Source organism: Ascaphus truei, chromosome 1, assembly GCF_040206685.1.
Source record: "Ascaphus truei isolate aAscTru1 chromosome 1, aAscTru1.hap1, whole genome shotgun sequence".
NCBI lineage: Eukaryota > Metazoa > Chordata > Amphibia > Anura > Ascaphidae > Ascaphus > Ascaphus truei.
Genome location: NC_134483.1, coordinates 415,408,190 through 415,434,784, shown reverse-complemented (window position 1 = coordinate 415,434,784; position 26,595 = coordinate 415,408,190). Strand labels below are relative to the sequence as shown.

The window sequence follows — 26,595 nt, the reverse complement described above, 5'->3', positions numbered from 1 at the left end:
CCGGTTGGTAGTGAGGCGGAGGGTTTTGTTGACAACAAGGAGAGAGGAGGCGCTGCCATGACGTCACCGCCACCCCGACTAATCAGCGTCCTGTAGCTTAGGCTCCGCCTCCCGAACCCGGCAGGGAAGGAAAAATATGGCGGCGCTGTGGCAGGGAGCGGACAGCGGCGGAGCCGGAGCGAGCAGATAATAGAGAGCTGGGCTGGGAAGGGACATACATGTATACAGGATCACCAGCGGGCGCAGGGGAAGAGGGAGCGGGGAATCACATTGCTCCCGCATGAATGTCAGGTAGGGCGGCGAGTTTGTCTCTTAAGAGTGAATTGGGCCGGCGTAAATCTGCCTTCATAACCACCCTCCCCCGGGGGAAAGCAGCGAGAGGAGTCCTGGCCCATTTCCTCCTGTGTTAATAAGGGGCTGCTGGAAGAAAATAGCAAACAGCACTGGGAGGAGGAGGAGGAGGAGCAGAGAGAAACCAGTGAGAAGGACAAGCCAAGGGGCCGTGTGTGGTGGGAGACATGGAAGGGTTGTAGCTTTGTCAGCCCGGTGATAATAATGGTGGTCGATGTTGAGGCAGCTTTCAGCATCACGCCCTCACACACTATAACCAAGTACTACGTGTCAACAGTATAATGGTTCGGGTTGAAACACTATGTACATACTTGAAAAAAAAAATACTTTTGTATCTGAAATATGTGAAACGCCTCGTTATCAGAGGGGCTTTTAGTACAAGGTTATCTGTGTGTATGTATGGAGGTTTGTGGAATGGCAATAGGACATACTACATGCTGGTTGCAGCCCATCTGGCAGCAAATGGGAGATTTCTTACAATGTGTAAATCATTCAATGCTATGGAGCTGGTGGTGGGGAATGAGGTCAGTGCTGTCTCTCTTTTGTAGTGTCCTGCAGCCGTGTGGTAGCATTACTTTATACAAATGATCATACTGGGCAACAGTACAGTTTCAGAGCTGTAAAACCATTCACATGTACTGGGGTAGGTTTCACTCATTAGAATACAGTACAGTACACACACCTTTTTTAGCATTCCCTTTTTTGTGCTGATAACGGGTAGGGGCTTATGTTGACAAAATATATCACTTGAGTACAGTAATAACTTATTTTATTTCATTCACTTTTCTCCCAATGGGACTCAAAGCGCTTCACAATTTAAATATCACCTCTATGCTGACGACACACAAATTTACCTTTCAACACCTGACCTTACACCTGCTATACAGACCAAAGTTTCTGAATGCCTCTCTGGAATATCATCCTGGATGGCCATCCGCCGACTGAAACTTAACATGGCAAAAACAGAGCTCCTTATACTACCTCCCAAACCTGGCCCTACTACATCCTTCCACATTGCTATTGGAAATACGATCATTCACCCAGTAGCCCAAGCACGCTGCCTAGGGGTCACACTTGATTCCTCTCTCTCATTCTCCTCTCATATTCAAAACGTTTCTAAAACTTGTCGCTTTTTCCTCCGCAATATCACAAAGATACGCCCTTTCCTCTGTTACTCAACTGCTAAAACTCTGACTCAGGCCCTCATTCTCTCACGTCTCGATTACTGCAACCTCCTGCTGTCCGGCCTTCCTACCTCTCACCTGTCTCCCCTACAATCTATCCTAAACACTGCTGCCAGAATCACTCTACTCTTTCCTAAATCTGTCTCAGCGTCTCCCCTGCTGAAATCCCTCTCCTGGCTTCCGATTAAATCGCGTATCTCACACTCAATTCTACTGCTCACTTTTAAAGCTTTACATTCTTCTGCCCCTCATTACATCTCAGCCCTAATTTCTCGCTATGCACCATCACGACTCTTGCGTTCTTCTCAAGGATGTCTTCTTTCTACCCCCTTTGTATCTAAAGCTCTCTCCCGCCTTAAACCTTTCTCACTTTCTGCCCCACACCTCTGGAATGCTCTTCCCCTCAATACCCGACTAGCCCCCTCGCTATCCACCTTTAAGACCCACCTTAAGACACATCTGCTTAAAGAAGCATATGAGTAGCACTGGATAATCATGGACACATGACACAAAGCTTGGCCTCCTGCAGACGCACTTACTATTATTCCCTCCTACTGTCTCTGTACGTTCTCCCTACCTACCAATTAGATTGTAAGCTCCTCGGAGCAGGGACTCCTTCCTTAATGTTACTTTTACAGTATGTCTGAAGCACTTATTCCCATGATGTGTTATTTATATTTGTTATTTGTTATTTATATGACATGTATTACTACTGTGAAGCGCTATGTACATTTTATGGCGCTATACAAATAAAGACATACATACATACATACATACATACAATTCTAATAGTGTATGGTAAGCAGCATTGTACATAGGTTTTTTTTTGCAGCAACTGTTCCTGAATTTTTATCAGCCTTGTTGAAATGGAATGTACAGAGCGGCCAAATTCCAGTGATCCAGTGACAGGCCATGTCAATGGAACAATGTTCTATTACCCTTAAATATAGTTATTTGGTGCGTCTTGTATGTTTTAACTTTATTCCCCAGCATATGTGGGATTTGACCTCTTTAACATTGGTACAGCTATCCAAGGCACTACTATCGCGTACGTCCAATTGAAAACTATCTGTATATTATTGTAAGGAACGAAGAGGCATTGCTATAGGCATCAAACTCCTTTAATAACAAGGCCTGCTCATAACAAGAATCCTTTATAAGGCTTCATGACACATCACAATGTGCCCTACAATGTGTAATATTCTAATTACAGATATGGTTTGGGTTATTTCTGTTAGGAACAATGAGACATTGAGTGTTTTCATTAGACATATGACACTGTATAACAGTAAATGGATGATCAGCATGATAAAAATATACGTGTCCGTTAACTAACATTTTCTGGATTAGTACTTTATCCACAAAGATAAATATATAAAGTAGACATGATGCACTTGTACGTTTTTATTTTTTTATTTTTTGTGGAAAATAATGTAGTTCTTAAAGTATTCAATAATGACTAAAACAATGAGAATTATTTGTACGTCTCATATGTTTTGGGGTGTAATAATTTTAGGCATATACTAGATATTGTTCAAGTGCTTCTCTGTTAGCATACAGTGCACTGACGGGCTTTAGATCATCATGGCTCCCTTAACCTGATTGAGCTGGAGACAAACAGCTGTGGGCATTGATTCAGTACAGTATTTACAAAACAATTTTAGATATGGTTCTGATAAGTCGTCTCTTATTTCTATGTAAGAGTAGAAGTCAAGTTCTGTAGGGTAATAACATTCGGTACAATGCATAGTTCTTTACATTAAGAACAAATAGGAGACCTAAGTGACAATCCCACACTTGTTTTTGTATATATTTCATTTATACATGATTTTTTTTTGCCGTTATAGGATTCTTTTCATATTATTGCTATCCAGGTTAATGTACCTCTAACTTAAACAAAAATAACCAAGGTTGCTTAACTGCTGTATTAAGTGTCACTAAGCTTTACTGATCTATCAAAAAAGCATTTAGATCTTTTATAACTCTGATCTTCCTCCTTTTTCAGATGCAGTGTTTGCTTTCTTCTAAATCACAATGGACAAGATTTTGGAAGGCCTTGTGACTTCTTCTCATTCATTAAATCTGAAGAAAGTGATTGTTAAGAAAGTTGTGGAGTCCGCAGAGAATTCCATCAATGAGGAGCAATGCAAGGCCATGTTCAACCTCACCACTCGTTTGATTTTTGAGGGCGAGGACCACTTTCAGAAGCAAGTTGGCCACCAGGTACTTGAAGCGTACGCCAGATATCACCGCTCTGAATTTGAGAATTTCTTCAACCGGAACTTTGTCTTGAGCCTCCTGCAGGAAGGTTACAGATCCTTAGAACGAAAAAATGTAGCTGTTGTTGACTATATCCACAATGGGCTCAAGTTGATCATGAGTTGCCCTTCGGTTCTAGATATTTTTGGTATGCTACAGGTGGAAGTATTGAGGGTAGTCTGTGAAAGACCAGAGCCTTTATTGTGCGCTAGGTTAAGCGAGCTTCTGACTGATTTTGTGCAGTGCATCCCTAAGGGCAAGTTGTCTATAGCATTTTGCCAGCAGCTTGTAAGGACAATTGGACATTTCCAATGTATTTCAACACTGGAGAAGGAGCTACGTGAATATGTTTCTCAAGTTACCAAAGTCAGTACTTTGCTGCAAAATATCTGGAAAGCTGAACCATGCACTTTGCTTCCATCACTGCAAGAAGTCTTTGCAATTATTTCTTCTACAGGTAAGTGTGTGGTCTATTTTACATCTCCTTGTGCTACAAAATCTAACATTTATATTAACATTGCACTACATAATACCTATTGTACATGGCTTCAGCTAAAACCGTTTCCCAGCAACTGTTATAGTGAAGAATTTCCAATAACATAGCAATATTATACTTTAGATTTGTCAGTCTTAAATATTCTGTGAGAGCACAAATCTTCCTATGAAGAAAAATGTATATACATGATGCAACACACCAGACTTCAAGATTCAGTGAGAAAATGTTGTTTAGTTACTCATTCCACGTTTCACACTTTGGCCTCATCCCGATGAAGGTGTTACACACACCAAAACATTGACTTTGGAAAAAATAAATATGTGATTGAATATTGAAGTCTGGTCACGATAGCAGTCACAGCAACTGCTGAGGAAAACACCCAGTAGGTTTTTGGGGCAGAGGGTAAGGAGGTGTGCACCCTCGGCATCCATAATTGTCCTATGAAGAAAACGTGACTCTGTGATAAACATTTTGTGGTATGTATTGATGCCCTATTTCAATTTCCCTGAGGTACTTGCTGGTGAAGGTACCAATTTTTTAGTCTCCTTCAGTGAAAGCAAATTGGCGGTTTAAATCTCCCACGCCGCGCAGGCCAATAGCACCATCCGTTATAACTTCCTGTTGGACAGCCATGTTAAATCTGTGTGAATTACGGTACCTGCACTGGTGATTATCTCGAATCTGAGGGCTCCCCGGAGCTGAAAGTATTGCAGTTGCCATTCCCATCCTGTTGTAGAGGGGAGAAACAGCAGGATAGCTACTTTAACATCAGCTGCAAATGTTGAGGTCCAATTTATGAGTAACAAATTGGTGCCAAGCCTCTGCATTTAACTGACATTTGTATTCCTCCGTGGGTTATGTCTTCATTGTGACATGCTCTGTAAGTTTTCCAATATGGAGAAATGTTGATGTTAAAGCATTTTTTGGGAACCGTAATAAATATATATATATTTTAAACACATTAGCTTGGCACTAATTATAGTACATAAAGGAAAGTCCTGTTTACTGCGTCGAAATCGGCTCAGTGAGAATGGAAGAGAGTTCACCACCTTTTTATTATGCGGGAGTCACCGCTGTCCCCTCTTGTAGATGGGGTGTCAGCCACCCCAGGCAAATCTTTCACAAGGGTGTAAAGCTCCAAGATTGTTGCTGACTTTTTGAACCCAAATGGCATGCTGCTGCAAAATCTATCTAGCTATAGAACAATAAATGGTTACATCTATAATGAAAAAAAATGGCATTTGAATAGTTATACACATATCCATGGGCTATCCTTGAACATTTTGCGCCCAAACATGGCATCGGAGGAAGTCTTTTTTTTTTTTTTTTTTTTTTTTTTTTAACATGTTCGCCTTTTCTTTTGCTGGCTCAGTGCATTGTATTGCACTTCATGGTTCTATGGCACTAATTATAGCAAAGAGCAGGTGTTAAATGTCTGGCTGCTTTTAATTTGTGGCAACTCCAAGATTTATCACCGAGAGTCTTCTGTTAGAAGCTAATGTGCAATTGGCTGAAAACTTCCATTGACTTAAATGGGAATATTGTACAGAGTTTTTAGTATACGTCCCTCAGTGGGAGTTCTTGGCATTGCAACAAGGACAAGTGCTATCAATTGCCGGCTTCGTAAATAGGTAAGTGAAGTTGCTTATTGAATAAAGTACAATTCCAACAATCTGGCACCATTGGGACATGAGGGGTGCCGGATTGTTGGTATTCCAGACTATTGGGTGTCGCTCCAAGCAATAATTTAAGACACTTTTAACTTTACCTTTTAACCTGTTATACATTTTATACTACTGTATAAGTACAGTAACTTAAGTAGCCTACATAATAAAACAGTAATTGTGTAAATTACTGTAATACAATAGGAAGCAATACCTTCAAATACAGTATTTTACTCACCAATATTTGAGACTTCAGAAGTGAATGCAGGGCAGCAGACTATTGTACAGTATTCACTTATTAAACTTAAAGAATATTCACTTATACACTAAAAACTTGCATTAGCTGCACTACTAATAATCTGATGGATCCATTGTACTGTAGCTTCATTTGCCACAGTTGGATGGGTCATCTGGATTAGCTTCAATATTGACTTTATCATCCAAAGAAGAAGCCATTGGCATATCCTGAGACTCGGTCTCAGAAACAATAATTGAATCGGGAGTAGCTGAAGTCAAAGGAGTAGGGGTTAAAGCGACCTTCTGTGGTGCCCTCTTGCACACATCTCTGACCTCCGCCTGCTCGGTGGATGCTGCTTTTTTCTGATCGAAATTATTCTGTTTAATATGCAGGTTCATTACTTCTGTGGCATTGTAGTGCCTATTACACTCTGCAAATTCAACAAACTTTAGAATGAACTCTGTAGCCTGACGCCAGGTATATTTACATTTAGTCTTTTCTTCCTCCTCCCTTTTCCCCCGAAGAATCTCCGGATTAATGACCCTTTTAATTATTTGTTCATCACTTAACGGGATCCCAGTAGTAGTTTTATCTGTATTAACCCTCTCTCCTCCTCCACTTCTGTCACTTTGCTGACCAGATTCTCAGCAGGGGCATCTTCAATAATTAGCAAAGTGTTAATGAAAGGGCGTTCTAACGCATTAAATCCCTCAAACGCTTCCTCGTCTGAAGAATAATCCCCACAAATTAGACCTGCCCATCATTTTTGTCAAGCTCATGGCAGGGTTACACTTTTTGTGGTACATCTTTCCATTCTAAAGCTGCAGTATAAATAGCATCTTTTTAATATTGAATGAAGACTGAAACGTATACACTGCAATCCGAGTTCACTAATTTGCGCCCCCAAAAAATCCCCTGTAGCCACAGTATCAATGATGTGATTTTGCTGGCATAAATGTGGCCAAGATATTCGCACAAATAAGTTCAGAAGCCAGAGGATAAGCCCTACCGTTATCTAATAAAATAATAGCCTTGCTATCATCAGACAAGTCTTGTTTTCTAAAGTTCTCCTTCACTGCTGTCACAAAATGATTTGAAAAAAAAAAAATTGTGTGCCGAGCAAGTGCCTTGTAAGTGAAACTTCTTTGTGTTTTTGTCACAGAAATTGTATTTGTGATGGTTTTAATTCAATAAAATGTGTTTTATTTATTTTTGTGTCAATTTTCATATTATCACTTGGAATACACGATCTAATTGATTTATGATAACTAAAGCAACATACATATATTTTGGATTTGTAAAGTATCTAAATGCCGTTACTCTGAAAAGTCTTTTTTCATTCAATGTAACTCATAAAAAACACAATTTTAGTGACCACGCAAAGAAGTTTGACTTAAAACGCACATGCTCGGCGCTATCTATTGCTATCGCTCTCATTAGTTACTATATTATATTAATCTATACAGTATACAATTAATCTGTTATGTTTAGACGCCTTGCATCTTTGACACTTCTGTGTTTTTAATGGGAAAGTATAGATTTCTCTAATTGCTATTTGCACTTCTATATTGATACTCTTACACACGTGTGTAGGTGTGTCTCCATGCTTTTACACATGCACACTCGGCGATGGGCGCCTCTGCGCATGCGCAACCATCACTTGCCCATTACGTCACTTTCTTGACGCAGATATTAACCATCAAAATTCAATAGGGGCCACCAACGAAGTTCCACTTCAAAAACAGTCTTTGTAGAGCTCTGCAGTCGTCCGTGCATTTGCATGGACATCATAGATAACGGGCAAATGTGTGGTACCTTTTGAAAGCCCTAGTCTTTTTTCTTGCATTTACCAATAACCAAAGTTTCAATTTATGTGAACCAGATGCATTACCACAAACAAGAACCGTGAGCCTATCCTTATTCATCTTGAAACCACAAGCAGTTTTTTTTTTCTTCAGTTCCACTAACGAGAGTGCTGTTGGGCAAACAACGCCATAAGAGCCCAGTTTCATCAGCATTGTAAATTTGGCAAGGCTATAATCTATGCTCCTCAACTAAAGTATCGAAAAACTCTCTCTGTACTTTTCTGCAGCCTCACTATCGGTAGATCTTTGCTCTCCGCAAATCACGTTTACGGATGCCATGACGTTCATTAAAATCACATAGCCACTCATTAGAAACTGTACACTGGTCAGTTATTTTCATTTTACAATGAAACTTCTTCACTTTTGCAATTAGCATAGGCCCTATAATTGGCTTTTCTTCAGACCGCTTAGCCGTAAACCACTTGTCCAAAACCGTATCTAATTGCGACAACGTAGGCTTTTTCAATGTTTGCCTCATATCAACACCTAGTGAATCTGATTCAGCTACAAATCGCAATTGGTTCTTTTGTTTCTTAATATCATAGATTGTAGATAATCCAATGTTTAACTCACTGGTGACTGGAAACAGTGACCACGCCCTGGGCTGTGGGAATCTGATCTGATGACGTACGAGCGCTCGGATAATGAAGAGATACAGAGATATTGAGTCTGATTCTTCATCTCAACTTCATTACGGCAAAGCAATACTTTTTTATAAAGAGAAATAATAGTGTTAATTAGAGGTGTAAATTAGAGGAATAGCAACATTAGGATATTACTAAATAACAGCTTAGCTGTGAATATTCCACTCATAAACATTATATATAGCCAGGGAAAAAGTTCAAGCAGACAAGATGGAGGATACTTTTAACCCTATCAGGAGTTCTCACCAAAAATTAAATAGACTAAACTCCCTTAAGGGAGAGGGAGTGGCTGTGAGTAAAGACACTGACTGGCACTGAGAGTTTGAAGCAGGGGAGCCTGGTTCAATTCCCGGTGTCGGCTCCTTGTGAATTTGAGCAAGTCAGCTTATCTCCCTGTGCCTCAGGCACCAAAAAAACATAGATTGTAAGCTCCACAGGGCAGGGACCTGTGCCTGCAAAATGTCTCTGTAAAGCGCTACGTAAAACTAGCAGCGCTATACAAGAACATGCTATTATTAAGTTATTTTTTTATTTTTTGGGGGTGGGGGGGTCAGATTGCATTTACCCAAATAAACATGCCACTGTCCTTCCCTTTTCCTCCTAGGATACTGCCCTATGCTGTGTATTTGTTTGAATTCTTAATGAAGTTCATGGTATCCAACACTATTAATCCATGTTTGTGTTTTCAGATGCTTCGTTTGAGCCATCTGTTGCTCTTGCGAGTCTTGTGCAGCACATTCCCTTACAGATGATCACTGTTCTCATCAGGAGCTTAACCACTGATCCCAATGTGAAAGATGCAAGTATGACTCGGGCTCTTTGCAGGTACGGTATCAAACTATATTGTGAATAAATACATTTAGTAACGTTTCCTTGACTTGTTTTATAATGCACAGAAAATAGTAATATGCATCTGGGAATGATTTGACTCTTGTCAGTAGCACATCTGGGGAGAGGTTGGATGTTAGAATCGCTTCTTAAATCTTTTGTAGATAATGGCTAATCATTTTGGTTGGTTCTGTCTGCATTACCGTTGTCACAGTAGACCAGAACTTTTTACACCTTTTATATTTGTACCGAGATGATACACTAGGCAAAACAAGGTAGTAGAAACAAAATGTAGTTTTATTTCGGTAAACCCATGTAAAATAAGCAGAATTACACAATAGACAGACAAAAGTACACTTACAGGGGGCTGGGGGTAAAATGTAGGCGTTCCTAGGTGCAGGGCGCCCGCTTGGATGAGCTTTCCCTAACCGCGATATACACTTGGTTCTCCTGGTCCTCTTTTCGGCTTCAGTTCCTAGCCGCGACCGCTAGGTTCGATTTGTAGAACTTGACTGCAAAAGACTGGACTTCGTCTCTGCGAGGCAGACTTTCCTAGCTTCAAAATAAAGCCTTAGCATCATCGACACAAGTCACTGGATGGTCTGGTTCTCTGTCTCGGCCATCTCCCTACATATACTGCGCTAAGCTATCCTTTGCATTGAAGTAGGAGGAGCGACCAATCAGAGCGTGGGAACCCTATCCTACTAGCCAATAGAAACAGGGACTTGTCTGTTGGCTGGTTCCCATGAGCTGTATTCCCCCGGCTAACTCAGTGCCACCCGCTGGGCAGGCTCCGCCAAGTTTAGGAAACCCAAGGTATCCCCACAGGGTGCCTTTTGTTCTCCGGACCTGGACAATCGCCCTTCCTCGCCCACCAAACAGTTTTCTCCCCTCTGGACATCCTCTCCTCTTTGAACTACGGACTCGATGCACACTTGCTGCTACCTTAAGCAGATGCCCTAGCTGACTGCATAGAGCCTTATAATAATGTATGAAACACAGAAAAAATATTTTATTACATGGGGGACATTGGGGAGACTCATGACTGTAAGGGAAATAGGACTGAGATATCGGGGCTCGAAAACCAGGGGCACACTGGGCAGCCTCGGTGTAATTCCACCCGCGTACCGGCAAATCATGCCTGCTCGCTGGGTAGAACTCCTGCAAACAAAATAATTGTATTCTTACCCAAATAGCTCACCTAAAACTTACACACAAAGTTTCATGAGTCTGGGGACAAGGGAACATGGAAAGTGGAAAAGCAGGTGTCACACTAACTTTTCCTGCAATGATACCTGGCTTATAGTGCTGGGTAACCAGAGGGCTTAACCTTTATTATGTAGCCTGGTTACCCTTGCCCGTTGTTGCTATAAAAAAAATAATCTAACATGGCAAACCCATTTAGTGTTGGTGAAGCCATACTATGCACGGTAAAGATAAATTACACATGGAATTAAAGATGTTGGGGAGGAGCAAGATAGGATAGATATTTTTTTCTTTGCCCAAAATGAAGGCCGACCCTTGAAATTAGTCTCTGTGCTTGCTGATTATTTGTATATCAGACAAAGCATACATAATTTGTGCCTGGGACTAATTGTTTAACATATATTGCATAGCTTGGTTGCATACATGTTTTGTATAATTAATTTCATGCTGGCAGTAAATGGAAAATGCCTGTGTGCCTGCTTACTAAGACCCAGATCACATCTTCTATGTTTATTTTAATAGCCTTTATTTTATGTGTAGTTACTAGTGTATAAAACATGTAACCTGAAGCTTTCTCTACCTGAATGTTTGGTAATAACTCCAGGGAAGATGTATTTATTTAATGATGACTGAGAAGTAACAAATTGGTTGCTTTGTGATGTTAGCAAGCTGAGTGGGTCCTGTGCCTTCCTCACAGAGCTGCCTCGTTCCTTCTGCATTCTAAGATCACCTGATATTTTTATAAACTACAGTTCAACACTACGCAGTTCTCAGACTCCCCACTGCTATTGGACAGCAGTGTCTGAGTGACACAAATCCAATTCTACTATACCAGCTTGTCTCATTAGCACATCTGTCATTAGATAAGAGCTACTAATTAAGGTTATTGAATCTCTTGCTGCGGGTAGAGAATCGGAATGCTTAGGACATGTCCTCTTTTTCAGGATGATTGACTGGTTGTCGTGGCCGTTAGCGCAGCATGTGGAGACCTGGGTGATTGCTCTGCTGAAGGGACTGGCTGCGGTCCAGAAATTTACTATCCTCATCGATGTCACTTTGCTCAAAATCGAATTGGTATGTAACGTCTCTGAAACGCACATGTAGTCTAAAATATGAAATTGTGTTCCAGCGCTCACTGACCGAATACTTAAAAAAAAGTGGGAATATGCCAAAAATGACAACGTTTAATAATAAAAGCACAAGATATATAAATTGGAACAATGCAAGTGAAAATCACACAAGTTCAAAAATTACCCTCTAAATGCAAACAATGTGGGGAAACAGTGGAAAAGACAAGGAAAACCACAATGGGGATGTGAGAGGGGGGGGGGGAATCAAGGGGCGGGTGGAGGTATATGGTTGGGCAATGTTTTGGAGTTAAGACCCCTTGGGCCCATTCCCTCAGGTCCCTCAAGCAGCGAGAGAGTGAGAACAGGTGTTTCACATTTTGAGGACTTTGACGGTTGGATACATTCTAGTTGTATAGATTTGTCTCTGAACTGTAGTGTGGTTTTTTTTTTTTTTTAGTGGTGTCAAAATAGTATACTATGTATGTATACAGCGTTAAATATATAATAGTGATATCCTTTATCCTCAGTAGGCAAATGGGAGTTATGTTGGATAATTGTTTTTATTTCTTACTCTTTCAAAATTAGATGCAGCTATGTATTGCGATTGTCCCCTTTATCTCTCTGGGTTCTGCTTTCATTCAGTGCTGCAATATAAAATGTGTTTAGAAATGATTATTTTAACTTTCCTGGACTGTGTGGTTCCTTGACCTCTGGGGGTTGGGACCCCCTACGTGATATCAATCAGACCCTCCCACTTCCTTCCCGATATCCTTGAGACTGGCAGTGGAGAAGAATACAGAATGGTCACAAGGTCAGGCTTACTGCAGGGGCTGATAGAAAGTCATATTGTCATCAGAGGATGATGTTGCAGCTTTCTATCTATGACCCAGCTGCTATATTTTTAGCTGTCTGAGTCAAAACGGGCAGAAAACCCCCCACAAATATTTCAGATGCCACAGGGTCCCCAGAGGTTAAGTGGAGGAACACTGATCCGCTCTGGGTGGCTCGCGGGTTCAGGTAAGGTGACAATCATAAATAATGTATGGGGGGGGCGGGGGCAGCTGCTTTGAAATTGCCAACTTTGATTTGTGCTGATGCAGAAGTATCACAGTGGCTATAATGCTGCAAAGTACTGCTGACTGCCTAGGCTGTGGTATGAACTTTGATTAAATTGTTCCATCATGTAATTGCTTACAATGGACATTGTTTCTCTAAATACCGGGGACAATGCAATGGTCTCTTGTTTAGGTACATGTTTTGTGTTCGTTCTTTTAGCACCTGTCCATCAAGGTACTAATGTACTTTCTTGCTGATAAAAAGCAATATAATTTTGCAATTAGGATTTATGGAAGAGTTAGAGGAAGCGGCACTCAACTGAAGCTTCATTGGTGTGTTTTTTATTTTTATTTATTTATTTTTGCTGTCTAGCTCAGTTTTTAAAAAAATTTTTTTATCCAAAATAGTTTTACTTTTGGGTAGTTTTCAGTTAATTCCTTCAATTAAATGTAAGTGCTGATGGCAGGTTGCTGAAATGACTTCAGTCGTGTGTGTGTGTGTGTGTGTGTGTGTGTGTGTGTGTGTGTGTGTGTGTGTGTGTGTGTGTGTGTGTGTGTGTGTGTGTGTGTGTGTGTGTGTGTGTGTGTGTGTGTGTGTGTGTGTGTGTGTGAGTGTGTGAGTGTGTGAGTGTGTGAGTGTGTGAGTGTGTGAGTGTGTGAGTGTGTGAGTGTGTGAGTGTGTGAGTGTGTGAGTGTGTGAGTGTGTGAGTGTGTGAGTGTGTGAGTGTGTGAGTGTGTGAGTGTGTGAGTGTGTGAGTGTGTGAGTGTGTGAGTGTGTGAGTGTGTGAGTGTCTCCTTTCTGAAATTACACATGGCTTCGCACCCTGTATAAAGTCATGGTCCTATGTTTCTGGTCTTTTCTTACCTTGCAGTATTTTCAGCATGTTTTTCTTCTTTCAGGTATTTAACAGGCTCTGGTTTCCTTTGGTGAGGCCGGGTGCTCTGGCTGTCCTCTCCCACATGTTGCTTAGTTTTCAGCATTCTCCGGAGGCTTTTCATATGGTAAGTTATTTTTCGTCCTACAATTTTGTTCCTTTTATTTTACGGGTTAAAATGTGACCTTGGTCCATTACATCACTTTATTGCGCCGTTGTCCTATATGTGTATAAATAAACAATTATTTTTTTGGCCAATTTATTGCTTTTACTAGTACCTGTCCTCCTACAGTGGTGGAAGCGGTTACTATATGGAATTTGTACTCAACAGCCATCTTGACAATTATGTCTGGGAGTATTTAACCCCTTTATCTTGTGACAGTCTCCGGAGTGCAGTAAATAGGGATATTTTGGGAGATTGTGTGATCTAGTTCAGATTACCCTTCCCTATTTGCACCAGCTGTTTATAATAATTTCTGATTAATATAAAACTAGGTGAGCAGTTCACCAATTCTTTGTGTAACCATTACATAAATAATATACTTAGTTAAGTTATGGTGGGTAAACAAAGTGACAAAAACCCTCCACAGTAAAGCATATAGCAAATGGAAATATTAGTGTATGCTCACTTGCATGTATTAGACAGGTGTGCAACCCTGCCTTTCACCATTATCACCCAGCACACAGTGCTTCCACTGCAGCAAGGGATTCTGGGAAATGACATGCAAATGAGCACACAGTCCAAGGGACCATGTTATATGGTTTTGAAACAAAAGGTGGCACTGTGTGCTCATTTGCATGTAATTTCCCAGAATCCCTTGTTGCAGTGGAAGCACTGTGTGCTGGGTGATAATGGTGGAAGGCGGGGTTGCACACCTGTCTAATACATGCAAATGAGCATACAGTAATATTTCTATTTGATAAATAGTGTCTGTGTGTCTGTGTGTCTGTGTGTCTGTGTGTGTCTGCATCAGTAGACCGTAGTCTGCTAGTATGTCTTGGTATGTTGCAATATTATTCTATATGCTAATGCTTTGCTTACAGAATTTACCATCACCTACAGTATAAACATTACACCCGTTAAATATGACTTATAGTATGCAATTATTCCACTTTTGGACTTGTGGTACTGCCACTTCAAGACATTTCAGATTAAGCTTAACGTTGTGGGATTGTCCTGTTGATTTGCTAAAAATTCAGTTTACGGGTTAATAGTATTAGTAGTAGTACATAATTAGAGGAACTGGCTTTCTTTTGACTTGCTCAAGGGGCATCTGCATTTTGGTGAGCTCACTACTCCTTTCTACTTCTGGTAAATCAGACGTATCCTGTTGGTTCATATGGCACAGCGATTCTAAAATGTTAATCTTGGCAATGCATTGCAGGTCCCTCTGTTGGCAAAAGGGTTAAAATATCACAATTGTTTGATCATTCCTGTGTAAGTGCTTTTACAGATAATTCATCGCCTTATAAAGCGTGCACAGTATTCATCATATACCGATTTGAGTGATGTAGTGAAGCACAGCTGTATCCGGTAATATCTACAACAGAGGTTATCAAATGGTGGTCCTTGGACCAGGGGTTGTCTGTAGAGACTTTAGCAGTTCTTGAAGCCCTTCAACGTTATTTTGGGCTTTTTGCATAATTTGTTTTTTTTTTTTTTTTTAATCCAAGTCTTGTGTTCTTAACATACATTTCTATATACAAATAAATAGATTGAGGAATAAAGCCAAGTACATTGAAGTGTAGATCTCTCAGTTGGCCTTGCACGGCGGAATCGGTAGACCTACTACAAAGCTCATTTTAGTATTCTGGAGCAGAAGCTGGTAAAAATACTGTAACTTTACCTTGCTTTAACAGTTAAGGTTTCTTTTACTTTTGCCATACTCTAGTCCTAAAACAAAGTATCCTGTATCTATTAGGGTGTGCTGGTAGCCGCTCGGCTAGTGGGCATTACGGAATGCTTGCCTCCGTAGGGTGTGCTGGTAGCCACTCGGCTAGCAGGCATTACGGAATGCTTGCCTCCGTAGGGTGTGCTGGTAGCCGCTCGGCTAGCGGGCATTACGGAATGCTTGCCTCCGTAGGGTGTGCTGGTAGCCGCTCGGCTAGTGGGCATTACGGAATGCTTACCTCCGTAGGGTGTGCTGGTAGCCGCTCGGCTAGTGGGCATTACGGAATGCTTGCCTCCGTAGGGTGTGCTGGTAGCCGCTCGGCTAGTGGGCATTACGGAATGCTTGCCTCCGTAGGGTGTGCTGGTAGCCGCTCGGCTAGTGGGCATTACGGAATGCTTGCCTCCGTAGGGTGTGCTGGTAGCCGCTCGGCTAGTGGGCATTACGGAATGCTTGCCTCCGTAGGGTGTGCTGGTAGCCGCTCGGCTAGCGGGCATTACGGAATGCTTGCCTCCGTAGGGTGTGCTGGTAGCCGCTCGGCTAGTGGGCATTACGGAATGCTTGCCTCCGTAGGGTGTGCTGGTAGCCGCTCGGCTAGCGGGCATTATGGAATGGCCTCTTTTCACAGCCGCTGTGCTCTGTGGGCCAATAGGAAGCTGTGACGTCATCTGGTGCAGCTTCCTATTGAGACATGGGAGTTTTAAACTTGTAAGGAGACATCGGCACCCCCTTCGGAGACGAGTATCTCTGGAAGCACAGGGTCCAATGAGATAACATTAATGGGGTTCAGCTCCGGAGACCCCCTGCTTCAATCCTATTTTAAAAGATATAAAAATTTGCAAAACAATTGCCTGCTGGGATTGCTCATTTAATGTGCGTGAATGAGCAGGCGTTTTCCATTTGTAGAGTGACAACTTGAAAATGGTAGCACCTTTTAAACTTCTTCCTGCATTATTCCAGTATTGCAATGATTTTGACTTCATGAAGTTAACTTTGCCTATGCTCAGTACTGAATAAAGATACTTCTAAGCACAACGCTCTCTCCTCATTCATTTGCTTTGGTTTTAAGAAAATTGCATAAAAACATGCAGTTTAATAAACCCTGGGAAACTTGCTATATATATATATATATATATATATATATATATATATATATATATATATTTATTTATTTATTTATTTTGACACCTCCTGTTTTGAAAGATGATTGAGGAAGCAAGTGTTCCACACTAGGTGGCGCTCTGCACTAAACAATCTCCGCTAAAACATTTTATTGGGGCATTTTGTCATGTCTGCTCCTTTTTCCCTCTGTCTTGTTCACTCTGATGCTTTTCCATGCCTTCAGTATACTTTCACAGCTTTCTTCGTTTTCATGTTCCGATAAATAATGTCATTAAAAACACTGTTTGAGACCCCTGTTGGTTAATATTTTCTCTTTTGGCTTAGGTTGTTCCACACGTTGTCAATCTGGTCCAGTCATTTAAAAGTCACGGTCTCCCATCCAGTACAGCTTTCCTAGTGCAGTTTACAGAACTGATGCATTGTATGATTTATCATTACTCTGGATTTCCAGACCTCTATGAGCCTATATTGGAAGCTGTTAAGGTAAGTTTCTGTGCTATCATTTGAAAACCAGAATTTGTATATTGTCAATTTTTCTCCAGGAGTTAAAATAAGTTTGCTGGGAAAGGGTATACAAATATTGTATATGATGTAAGTTGTAGTGCATGCTAGCAGTGATAACTTTTTTGTAATGAAGATCTGACCCTCCTTAATTCTTAAAGTTTTTATTTTTTACTTGTGCTTGACGCCCGGTTCATTCAGTTATTAAAAAGCCAACGGTGCTGTGTAAACAGGATGGAAGCCAGACAGCATTGCTTGAATCTGTGATGCTGCAAGAATTGCTGGATAAACATATGTATATGATTATAGAAAAAAAAAATATATAGATATATAGATAGATATATAGATAGATATATATATTGATTAGCCTTACCCTATATCCACTACTTCTAGTTATTTTCTTTACAGTTGTTATCAATCCTATAGAATTTTGTACCACCTTTTTCATTGTAGTTTGCGATACCTTTTAGCAGACCAACATAACCGTTCTTAATAGGTGAAATTAAAGTGTACTGAGCTTTTGAAACTATGGGCCTCATGCAGAGAGCAGCGCAAAAAGTGAAAGCGGCATTAATTGGCGGATTCTGCCTTCAGAAAGGCAGAAACCGGCAAGTTTCAAAAAAAAGCGCCATTTTTTTTTTGTTTCCCTTCAAATTCGCCGCGCGCCTGGAGAGTTTAAAATCTCTCCAGTTTTTTTCTCTGCCGTATGCAGAGAGCCGCGATCGCCATCTAGTGGCTGTTCGCGCCAAAAAAATGGCGCGATTTTCAACATTTTCCCTCTCCACCAAGCAGCTGGCGCTCCGCGGCCGGTGGAGAGGGGGAAAAAAAAAAACGCGATTTTTTTCCCAGTAGTTTCAACAGCGCTCATAGCGCTGGTTGAAACTCTCCATATGCAGAAAGGCAGTTTTCTGCCCTTTCTGCATATGGAGATAAAAACTCTCCAAAAAAGGTAAAATTTTTCCCCCTCTCCAATTCTGCATAGCGCTGCTCTCTGCATGAGGCCCTATGTATGGTCATTACCTCATAGACTTCTTTAAGTTTTACACCATTTCCTGTGCCGCCAACTGTTTTTATTTTTTTTCTTGTCTAGTTATAATGCTTTGCCTTTAGCGGGAATATTCTGCTTCTTTTCTGCCTCTCTCCCCTTAGTAGCAGTGACCTAAAGCTTGCTATCGAAAGGCACGTAGACTACCCCTTTATTTTTTGCTTTCTCTCTCTCAGAACAATTACCTCATTGTACGCAGAAGGTTACAGAAGAGGGCATTGGGAGAGAGAGAAGAGGGGGAGGGGGAAATGGTGTGAGGAGCCATGATACTTGCAGTCTCTTGGATCTTCCATTATTGCATCACTGCCACGGTATAAGTGGAAACCTTTCTAGACCTATTTGAAAAACAAGGTGTCTACTTTATAAAACTACCTATCTTGCTTTTCTACCAGGCAAGATTTTAATGTTATACAGCAGTTACCCAAATGTCTTTTTTTTTCTCTACCATCAAAGCAAAATAAAACTTGATGTATCACTAACATTTTACGGATTTGTCCAAGTATCTGTGTAACTTTACGACAATCTATGTATCTATATATCATTTTTGCAAAGTAACTACAAATTTAATAAGTGATGTGAATAATGTGCAAGTTTGTCCACTGCATCAACTATTTGAAGTAACAATTTGTAGGACTTTGTGTTCCAGTAGTACTCGTGAAACATGTTGGTAGATCCAGTTCTACAATAAATGCTGTTTTTAAAATCGATCTACTAAGTTTTCCACTAACTTGGTTTTTGAAAATGGCGCTGTAGCAGATTCTACAAATAAAAATATTAAAAAATATTGGGACCAATCAAAGTTGGTGATCAGTTTCTGACTATTTACTTAAGAGTGTTCTAAAATCCAAATATCTAGATTCTGTGCTGAGAACTGGATTCCCCTGATTATTCCAGACAACTTTGCACATCGTTGTGACTATTTTCAGTTCTAGAGCCATAAATCATTGACCACAACTAAAGCTACTGTAGAACTTTACCTTTTTGGGGGGCCATTGCATTGTAAGCTTTCTCTTGGTCCAACTTTCTTACACTCTGCTAAACATGCAAGCTGTGAACCTATTTTTAAAAGTATATGAGCCTATAAAAGATAGTCCATTTTAAGGTACATTTCTACATTTTTGTTGTAACAATACAAAGTGTATTGTGTTTAGCTGAGCTATTAGTTTTCCATGTTGGTTTAAAGTCGTGCAAAAGCAAGTTAAAATATGTTGTTTTTTTTTGTTTTTAGGGTGCTTATGTATCACAAAATTACTGACATGCATAGCAGAAATTTTTTGTGTGCATGTTATTTGGCATTCGAACCACAGGCTTTGTGATATCGTGGCAGCCAATGGGCCATTCCCAGGAGCTGCAGAGAGGGAGAGGAGCCACTTTGGCCAGACAACAAAGAATGATTGTTGGCTCGCCAAGGAATTTTGTGCTGGCAGTGGGTTCAAAGACTGTAGCCTTCTTCTTTTCACCATTGAGGGAGACAGTGGAAGGGGGGAATTCCAAGATTTGAAAGTAAAGTAATTGGTAGATTGAAGTGAAAAGACTGTTTTTAAAGGTGCTAGAAAATATGACAGACGATTTTAGACGTGTTTTTTTTTTCTCCTCTCTTTAGGACCTGCCTAAACCCTCTGAAGAGAAAATTAAACTGTTATTAAACCAAAGTGCCTGGACGTCTCAATCCAATGCTTTGGCATCTTGTTTACCCAGACTGTCTGGGAAATCGGAAACTGGAAAAACTGGGCTAATTAACCTGGGGAACACATGTTATATGAACAGTGTTTTACAAGCACTGTTCATGGCCACAGAGTAAGTTCTACCATTTAACAAGCGGCATTACCTAAGATTCCATTACGTTTTAACCCCTTCAAACCAGCTTATTGCAAAGTAGGTTAGTTTGTTTGTATAACATTTGCATAAAGTATTTGACCAATTACCAAAGAAAATTACAACGGAGAGCCTATATTCTTTACACAAAGTTGTTAACATGGCTTTCTTTGTAAGCTGATTTTTCTTACATGTTCTTAATTGGCATAGTATACATATATTTTCCTTATAGTTTTACATCAAATAATTTGTATGTAATGTAAATCTGTTGCCATGTTAGATGACATGCATACTCTCACCCTTTGTGTTTGAGACTTGTGCTGGTGAACCAAGCTTTTCATTGACACTTTCAAATGCACGATGCACATTTTTATTTTGGTTTTAAACTTCAATGAAATAGGCCCAGTATGTGCTACATATTTTCATTAGGCCTAGTATGTGCTTTTGTTCCTTTTTATTGCATAATTACATTTTGCTTTCCTAGAATAAAAATAGTGATCATAGTAAATTGATGGGAAGTATAAACAAGAAACTGGTGTATTTTTATTTGAACAAAAATGTATTATTGGAGGTGTACCATAAATGAGAAGCATTAACCTACCATGGCCCATTAGATGAACGGCCAAATAAATAGAGCTGCTGAAGACCAGTGAACTCGTTATCTAGTAGTTAAGCTGATTTGGGGCTAAAATATTTGCAGCTGGAACTCTGGCGATTTTTAATGTTTTCAGCTGTTGTATCTCAATCCCTTGCTGCTAGTGATCAGACTGCTATGGTTCTGATCTACTTCAGAGCGTCTCTTTAACAGCTGGAAAAACTTTTCTTACCAAACTCTTATTCTCTAAGGAAGTATATGCCGTGATTGGATATATTAATTATAGCAAGCATTATGGTGGTCAACAGTCCGTATGATGGATCTTGTTTCAGTTTTAGGAGACACGTGTTATCATTAAATTTGAATGGGTGCAACTCATTGATGAAGAAATTGCAGCATCTTTTTGCCTTCTTGGCTCACACTCAGGTATGTTTTACATTAATATAAACAGTTGGTTTGGTAGATTTATATTCAGATCCTAATGTATGGTGCACTACTCATAATATCAATTGCTGATCTTAAATTACAGGTGTTACCTATTTACTTGTGATCATAATGCAGAACTTGCAGCTTTTCTATTAATTTATGAATGCAAAATTTTAGGTCTACAAACACCTGTTATCTAGCACGTAGTCCTTCAATTTCTGTGTATCACTGTCTTTTTCCCTGCTGCAGGGGAATACCGTGGGAACTATGTCCATAAGCTAACATTGAGCTGCTGTGACTGGCTACGGCTTTCCCTTTCTCCAGAAGCCAAATGCTTATACCCTCCTCCCCCTCCCGGCGAAATCTGGCTACATCTGCAAATGTTTTTTTTTCTTGTTTGTTTTTTCCCCTTACCTACTACACAGTAATGTCTTTTCTCTTTATTCAACAGCGAGAAGCATATGCTCCTAATCATTTCTTTGAGGCTTCTAGACCACCTTGGTTCACACCACGATCTCAGCAAGACTGCTCTGAATACCTCAGGTTTCTTTTAGACAGGTAGATCGCAATGCTCACTATGGGCCTCATGCAGAGAGCAGCGCAAAAAGTGAAAGCGGCATTAATTGGCGGATTCTGCCTTCAGAAAGGCAGAAACCGGCAAGTTTCAAAAAAAGCGCCATTTTTTTTTTCCCTTCAAATTCGCCGCGCGGCTGGAGAGTTTAAAATCTCTCCAGTTTTTTTCTCTGCCGTATGCAGAGAGCCGCGATCGCCATCTAGTGGCTGTTCGCGCCAAAAAAATGGCGCGATTTTCAACATTTTCCCTCTCCACCAAGCAGCTGGCGCTCCGCGGCCGGTGGAGGGGGAAAAAAAAACGCGATTTTTTCCCCTGTAGTTTCAACAGCGCTAATAGCGCTGGTTGAAACTCTCCATATGCAGAAAGGCAGTTTTCTGCCCTTTCTGCATATGGAGATAAAAACTCTCCAAAAAAGGTAAAATTTTTCTCCCCCTCCAATTCTGCATAGCGCTGCTCTCTGCATGAGGCCCTTAATTTGTGTTTTTATCTGTTTTGTATTCTGCTGGCTAGATTAAATGGGCTACACCGTAAGCTTGCTTGATAGTATAGGACCTTATTAGGGACAACATTTTGATGCTACATTACAATAGATGGGAAGTAAGGAACGAATGAACTGGAAAATAAAAATAGTGATAACAAATAGGAAGTACTGTATAAATGAATCTACTTATTTATTGATTGGGGGGAAACTCGTCAAGCCTGTTGAAGAAACATTTAATACCACAATTTGTTACATTTAAACTGAAGTAACTGATGTGTAGCAGCATCCATGGCTAAAATACCAAATATCCACTGGGGCAAACATTGCCTTTTTTATTTGACTTTGTCTTTTTATGCTTGCATACTTGATTAATACATAAGGAAGAGCATAGCTACCGATCAAGCACCCATACCACTGCATTTGCTAACTGTTAATAGTTCTAGGGTCAACTCTGTTTGTTCCTTGTTTTATTTAATTTTTTGTTTTTATTAAGAATTAACATTTATTTTAGCAAAGCTGAAAGGAAGTGAAAAGGATTTTCACCCCAGAAAAGTTGATTTATCGCCCCTCAAGAATGAATCCTTGAATTAATGTTTTTCAAATACTGTTGCCTTTGATTTTTTTTTAATAGGTTGCATGAAGAAGAGAAAACAATTAAAGCGCTCTCTTTAATGAGGCCTTCTGATACTATGGTTACTGATGGCATCCTTCAGGAATCTTCTTCCCTGAGCACAGATGGCCTTTCCGATCCCTATTCGAATTCACGAAGTACAGGTTGGGGTCAAAAAGAAAAAACCTTGATAGAAAATATGTTTGGCGGTAAACTTCAAACTAATATTTGTTGTCTGAACTGTAAAAGCACTTCTCAGAAGAAGGAGGCCTTCACAGATCTTTCTCTAGCTTTTTGCCCTTCCTTGGCTGACCAGTCTGTGCAGGGCATGCTTTGTTCCCCTAAGGAAAAAGATGACGACTGTATAGAAATTGATATAGCCCCTCCTGCAGAAGCCCCAGCTGAATATGTTTCTTCTGCAGAAGATCCTAACTCTGGGCCTGTGAAAAACAAACCTGCGGTCCATGAATTGCAGTCTAATGTTAACTGCGTTTTGGATACACCTATATGTGACAACACTTTTGGGCCTGATAATGTCTCATCCCAGAAAATGGGAAGCGAAAGACCTCTCTCTGTTACTGACTTGCTGAACTATTTCCTAGCACCCGAAATCCTTGATGGTGAAAACCAGTATCATTGCGAAAAATGTGCTTCCCTTCAGAATGCCGAAAAGACTATGCAAATCATGGAAGAGCCAGAATACCTCATTCTCACTCTGCTAAGGTTTTCATATGACCCAAAGTGTCATGTGAGGCGTAAGATATTGGATAATGTGTCCATTCCACTGGTTTTGGAGCTGCCAGTAGGAAGAACTACCTCTCTAGCTTCACAAGAGGATTGGACTCTGGATGTTGATGTTCCTGACATTAGTGAGAATCTGGCTAAAAAGCTAAAACCCTCTGGTATTGAAGATCTTTGCACACAGCTAGTACCCTATGTTTTAAGTTCCTTAGTAGTGCATTCAGGCACATCATCTGAAAGTGGCCATTATTATTCCTATGCCAGAAATGTTACCTACACAGGGAGGGGTCCCGATCCTGCAAAACTCTCTTTGACTTCTCCTCAAGGCCAAATAGTAGGTAGAGAAACGTCTAACTCCGTTGTTGGAAATGAAACGCAGTGCAATGATTTGTCAAAAGAGTGGTTTCTGTTTAATGACAGCAGAGTGACATTTACCTCCTTTCAGTCTGTTCTGAATATTACCAGTAGGTTTCCAAAGGACACTGCCTATGTGCTGATTTATAAAAAGCACAGTGGTGGTAATGTAGATAATGTGCAGTCTACTTCAGCAAATGGACTCTGGGTGAATGGAGAACCTCCACTCCAGAAGGAGCTTATGGATGCCATTACAAAAGACAATAAACTCTATTTACAGGTAAGAAAATAATTATGCATACCTATTGGAGACCTGAATATTAGCCGAACGTAAACTTATTTTTTTCCCCTCAAAGTTGGTTCCTTGCCTAAAGTGAAATACATAAAATGTATACTATTCATTTTTCTTTCCTTTATTTAGTTAGGATAAAATACAGTGTGTATTACTGATGTCATATGCATTCACATCCTTGGGATCCCATTGCTATTAAAGAAAGTAGAGACTTTAGATGGTGGTTATATCATGTCAAGCTATATTCCCCTTCACTACAGCCACTATTTAATAGTGGCAGAAGCTTTGCTACTCTATACTCACCATCTTTAATGCATTGTGCTATAGCCATGTTACTATTTATTGACATTTTTGCATTGCTATGGCTAAGAGCACATTGTTGGAAATAAGTGTATTGCATGTTATAGAGATAGATATCCCTTTAAAATAAACAAGATCGTCATGTTTTTTGGTGCGCATATTGTGGGGACATATGTCATGATATACCAGTATATGTGCCTATTTGATTTCCTCTTGCTACTTCATTTTGCCCAATACTATGTTCAACAAGAGTTTGCACAGGTAATCCCGTGACATCTTATCTTTATTGCCTCTGAAAAAGACCAGGTGGGCGAAGGTTTGTGTAAACAATTAAGTACCCCCAAATATATAATTTCCTCGTGTACATACGTGTACCAAACACTGTGCTGTTCCACTGCTACTAATGATTGACGGTGCTTGAAAAGGCGAATTGTTGAGAGGAGTGAAAATGGTGGTCATGGGAATTTTGTGGAACCTTTTATGATTTCACTATAATATGGCTGTATATTATAAACATGTCATGCAAAATGGAAATGCAGAAAGTGTTTCACTCAAATAAACCATGTGAACTACAGTACCAAGCAGCAATGATGCTCGATTCTTATCTCTCATAAGGAAAAAAAACAAAAACTCAATTTTCATTTTACAAAATCACGATATGCTACAGAAGGTCGAAATAATTAGGGAAGTTATTGCATAGTTGTTAGTCCCCGTCTAGAAGGAAAATGTTTAGGAATTTTCATTGCTGTGCATTTAAATGCTTTACTGTACTCCGTTCCAGTCTAATTTAGGCTAATACTGTATACACTTAGCTCTGTGATAGCAGTTTGATCCAGCTTCAACTTCCATGCAAGTCCAGGACTGATAATGGTGGATCAGGAGTCCATACCATGCATCGACACTTGGTGTCTTCTAATCAAAATAATAACAAACGAAGACCCATCTTTATTTTATTTCCACAATACCAAACTTAAAAAAAAAAAAAACATTTCTCCACCCCTTTGGAATTCAGCCATGGAAGGTTGCATGTTAGTTTATTTGTAAGTGAAGTAACACAGTACAATTCTTTTGCATTCGTATTGGCTTAGGTTTTTTTTTTTTTTTATAGCTGGAAGTAACCCCATGAAATAAGTGTGATTTGACTGTAATCTCTGTATAAACAGGAACAAGAACTCAACGCCCGGGCACGTGCACTGCAAGCAGCATCTGCCTCCTGCTCTTTTCGACCTAATGGATTTGATGACAATGATCCTCCAGGAAGCTGTGGACCTAGTGGAGGGGGTGGAGAGGGAGGGTTCAGCACTATCGGCAGACTTGTCTTTTAAAGGGGCACAATTATCCACAATGCACTGACAACAAAACTGCACTGGTTCTTCTACCTGTTTAGCTCAGTCTGACTGTGACTTCACGTGTTGCTGTTTCAAAATGATCCATGTACTGAACAGGCAGCTCCTCAGTTTCTTTCTACAAACAAGTTAATGAAAGATGTACATTTGCTCGGATATACATCTTTAGAAAGCTATCTTTTCTCATGGCTAATACAGGCAAAGGGAGGGGGGAGGGAAGGCTGTCTGAATGCAGTATCATCCTGATCTAAATACACAGGTAACAATATAATATACAAAACCCGGAAAATAAGTGGTTACGTATTTGGTCACAGACTTATCAAGTAATTTAGGGAACATGTTTTCCCTCACGTTGAAAGCTTTATGGTGCACCCTATGCCGAAAGCAATAACCATTTGTCTGCATTTTTGCTTTTCAGGGTAATTTTGTCTAAATGCATTACAAGAATGCATAAGAGGACGTGTACATAAATTTGCAAAAATTTTTAGAAAATCGCATGTTCTTGTGGGAACAGATTTTTTTTTTTTTTAAACTGAAAAATACTAACTTTATAGTGTTTCTAATTTTGTTTCAAGAATTTTTAAAATTCTACTTCAGGGAGTACATCTGCTGTGTAAATGAGGCAAAGTTGTGTATGCCTTGCAGTACTGTGTATGAAAAAAGAAATAATTTGAACTGTGTGATATGACCTATTCTACTTTGTCAAAACTAAGGATTACACCTTTAAAGAGTTACTTTTTTGCAAAAGTAAAATACTGGTTCCATAAAA

The 26,595-nt window shown here is 40.1% G+C and overlaps 1 protein-coding gene across 2 annotated transcripts; it reads left to right on the top strand.

Annotated features, from left to right (window-relative positions):
- Positions 1 to 10: 10 nt before the first annotated feature.
- On the top strand, positions 11 to 26,595 carry USP38 (ubiquitin specific peptidase 38). Of its 2 annotated transcripts, none has more exons than XM_075614531.1 (11): positions 11 to 291; positions 3,541 to 4,251; positions 9,391 to 9,526; positions 11,680 to 11,809; positions 13,761 to 13,862; positions 17,071 to 17,229; positions 19,896 to 20,089; positions 21,011 to 21,128; positions 21,580 to 21,686; positions 22,815 to 24,168; positions 25,644 to 26,595. In XM_075614531.1, exons 2-11 carry the CDS (start codon positions 3,570 to 3,572, stop codon positions 25,803 to 25,805), a joined length of 3,144 nt encoding a protein of 1,047 aa, XP_075470646.1. In that variant the 5' UTR covers positions 11 to 291; positions 3,541 to 3,569; the 3' UTR covers positions 25,806 to 26,595. The 2 variants fall into 2 exon arrangements, with proteins under 2 accessions (XP_075470646.1, XP_075470655.1); XM_075614540.1 differs by having other exon boundaries at positions 14 to 291; positions 21,035 to 21,128.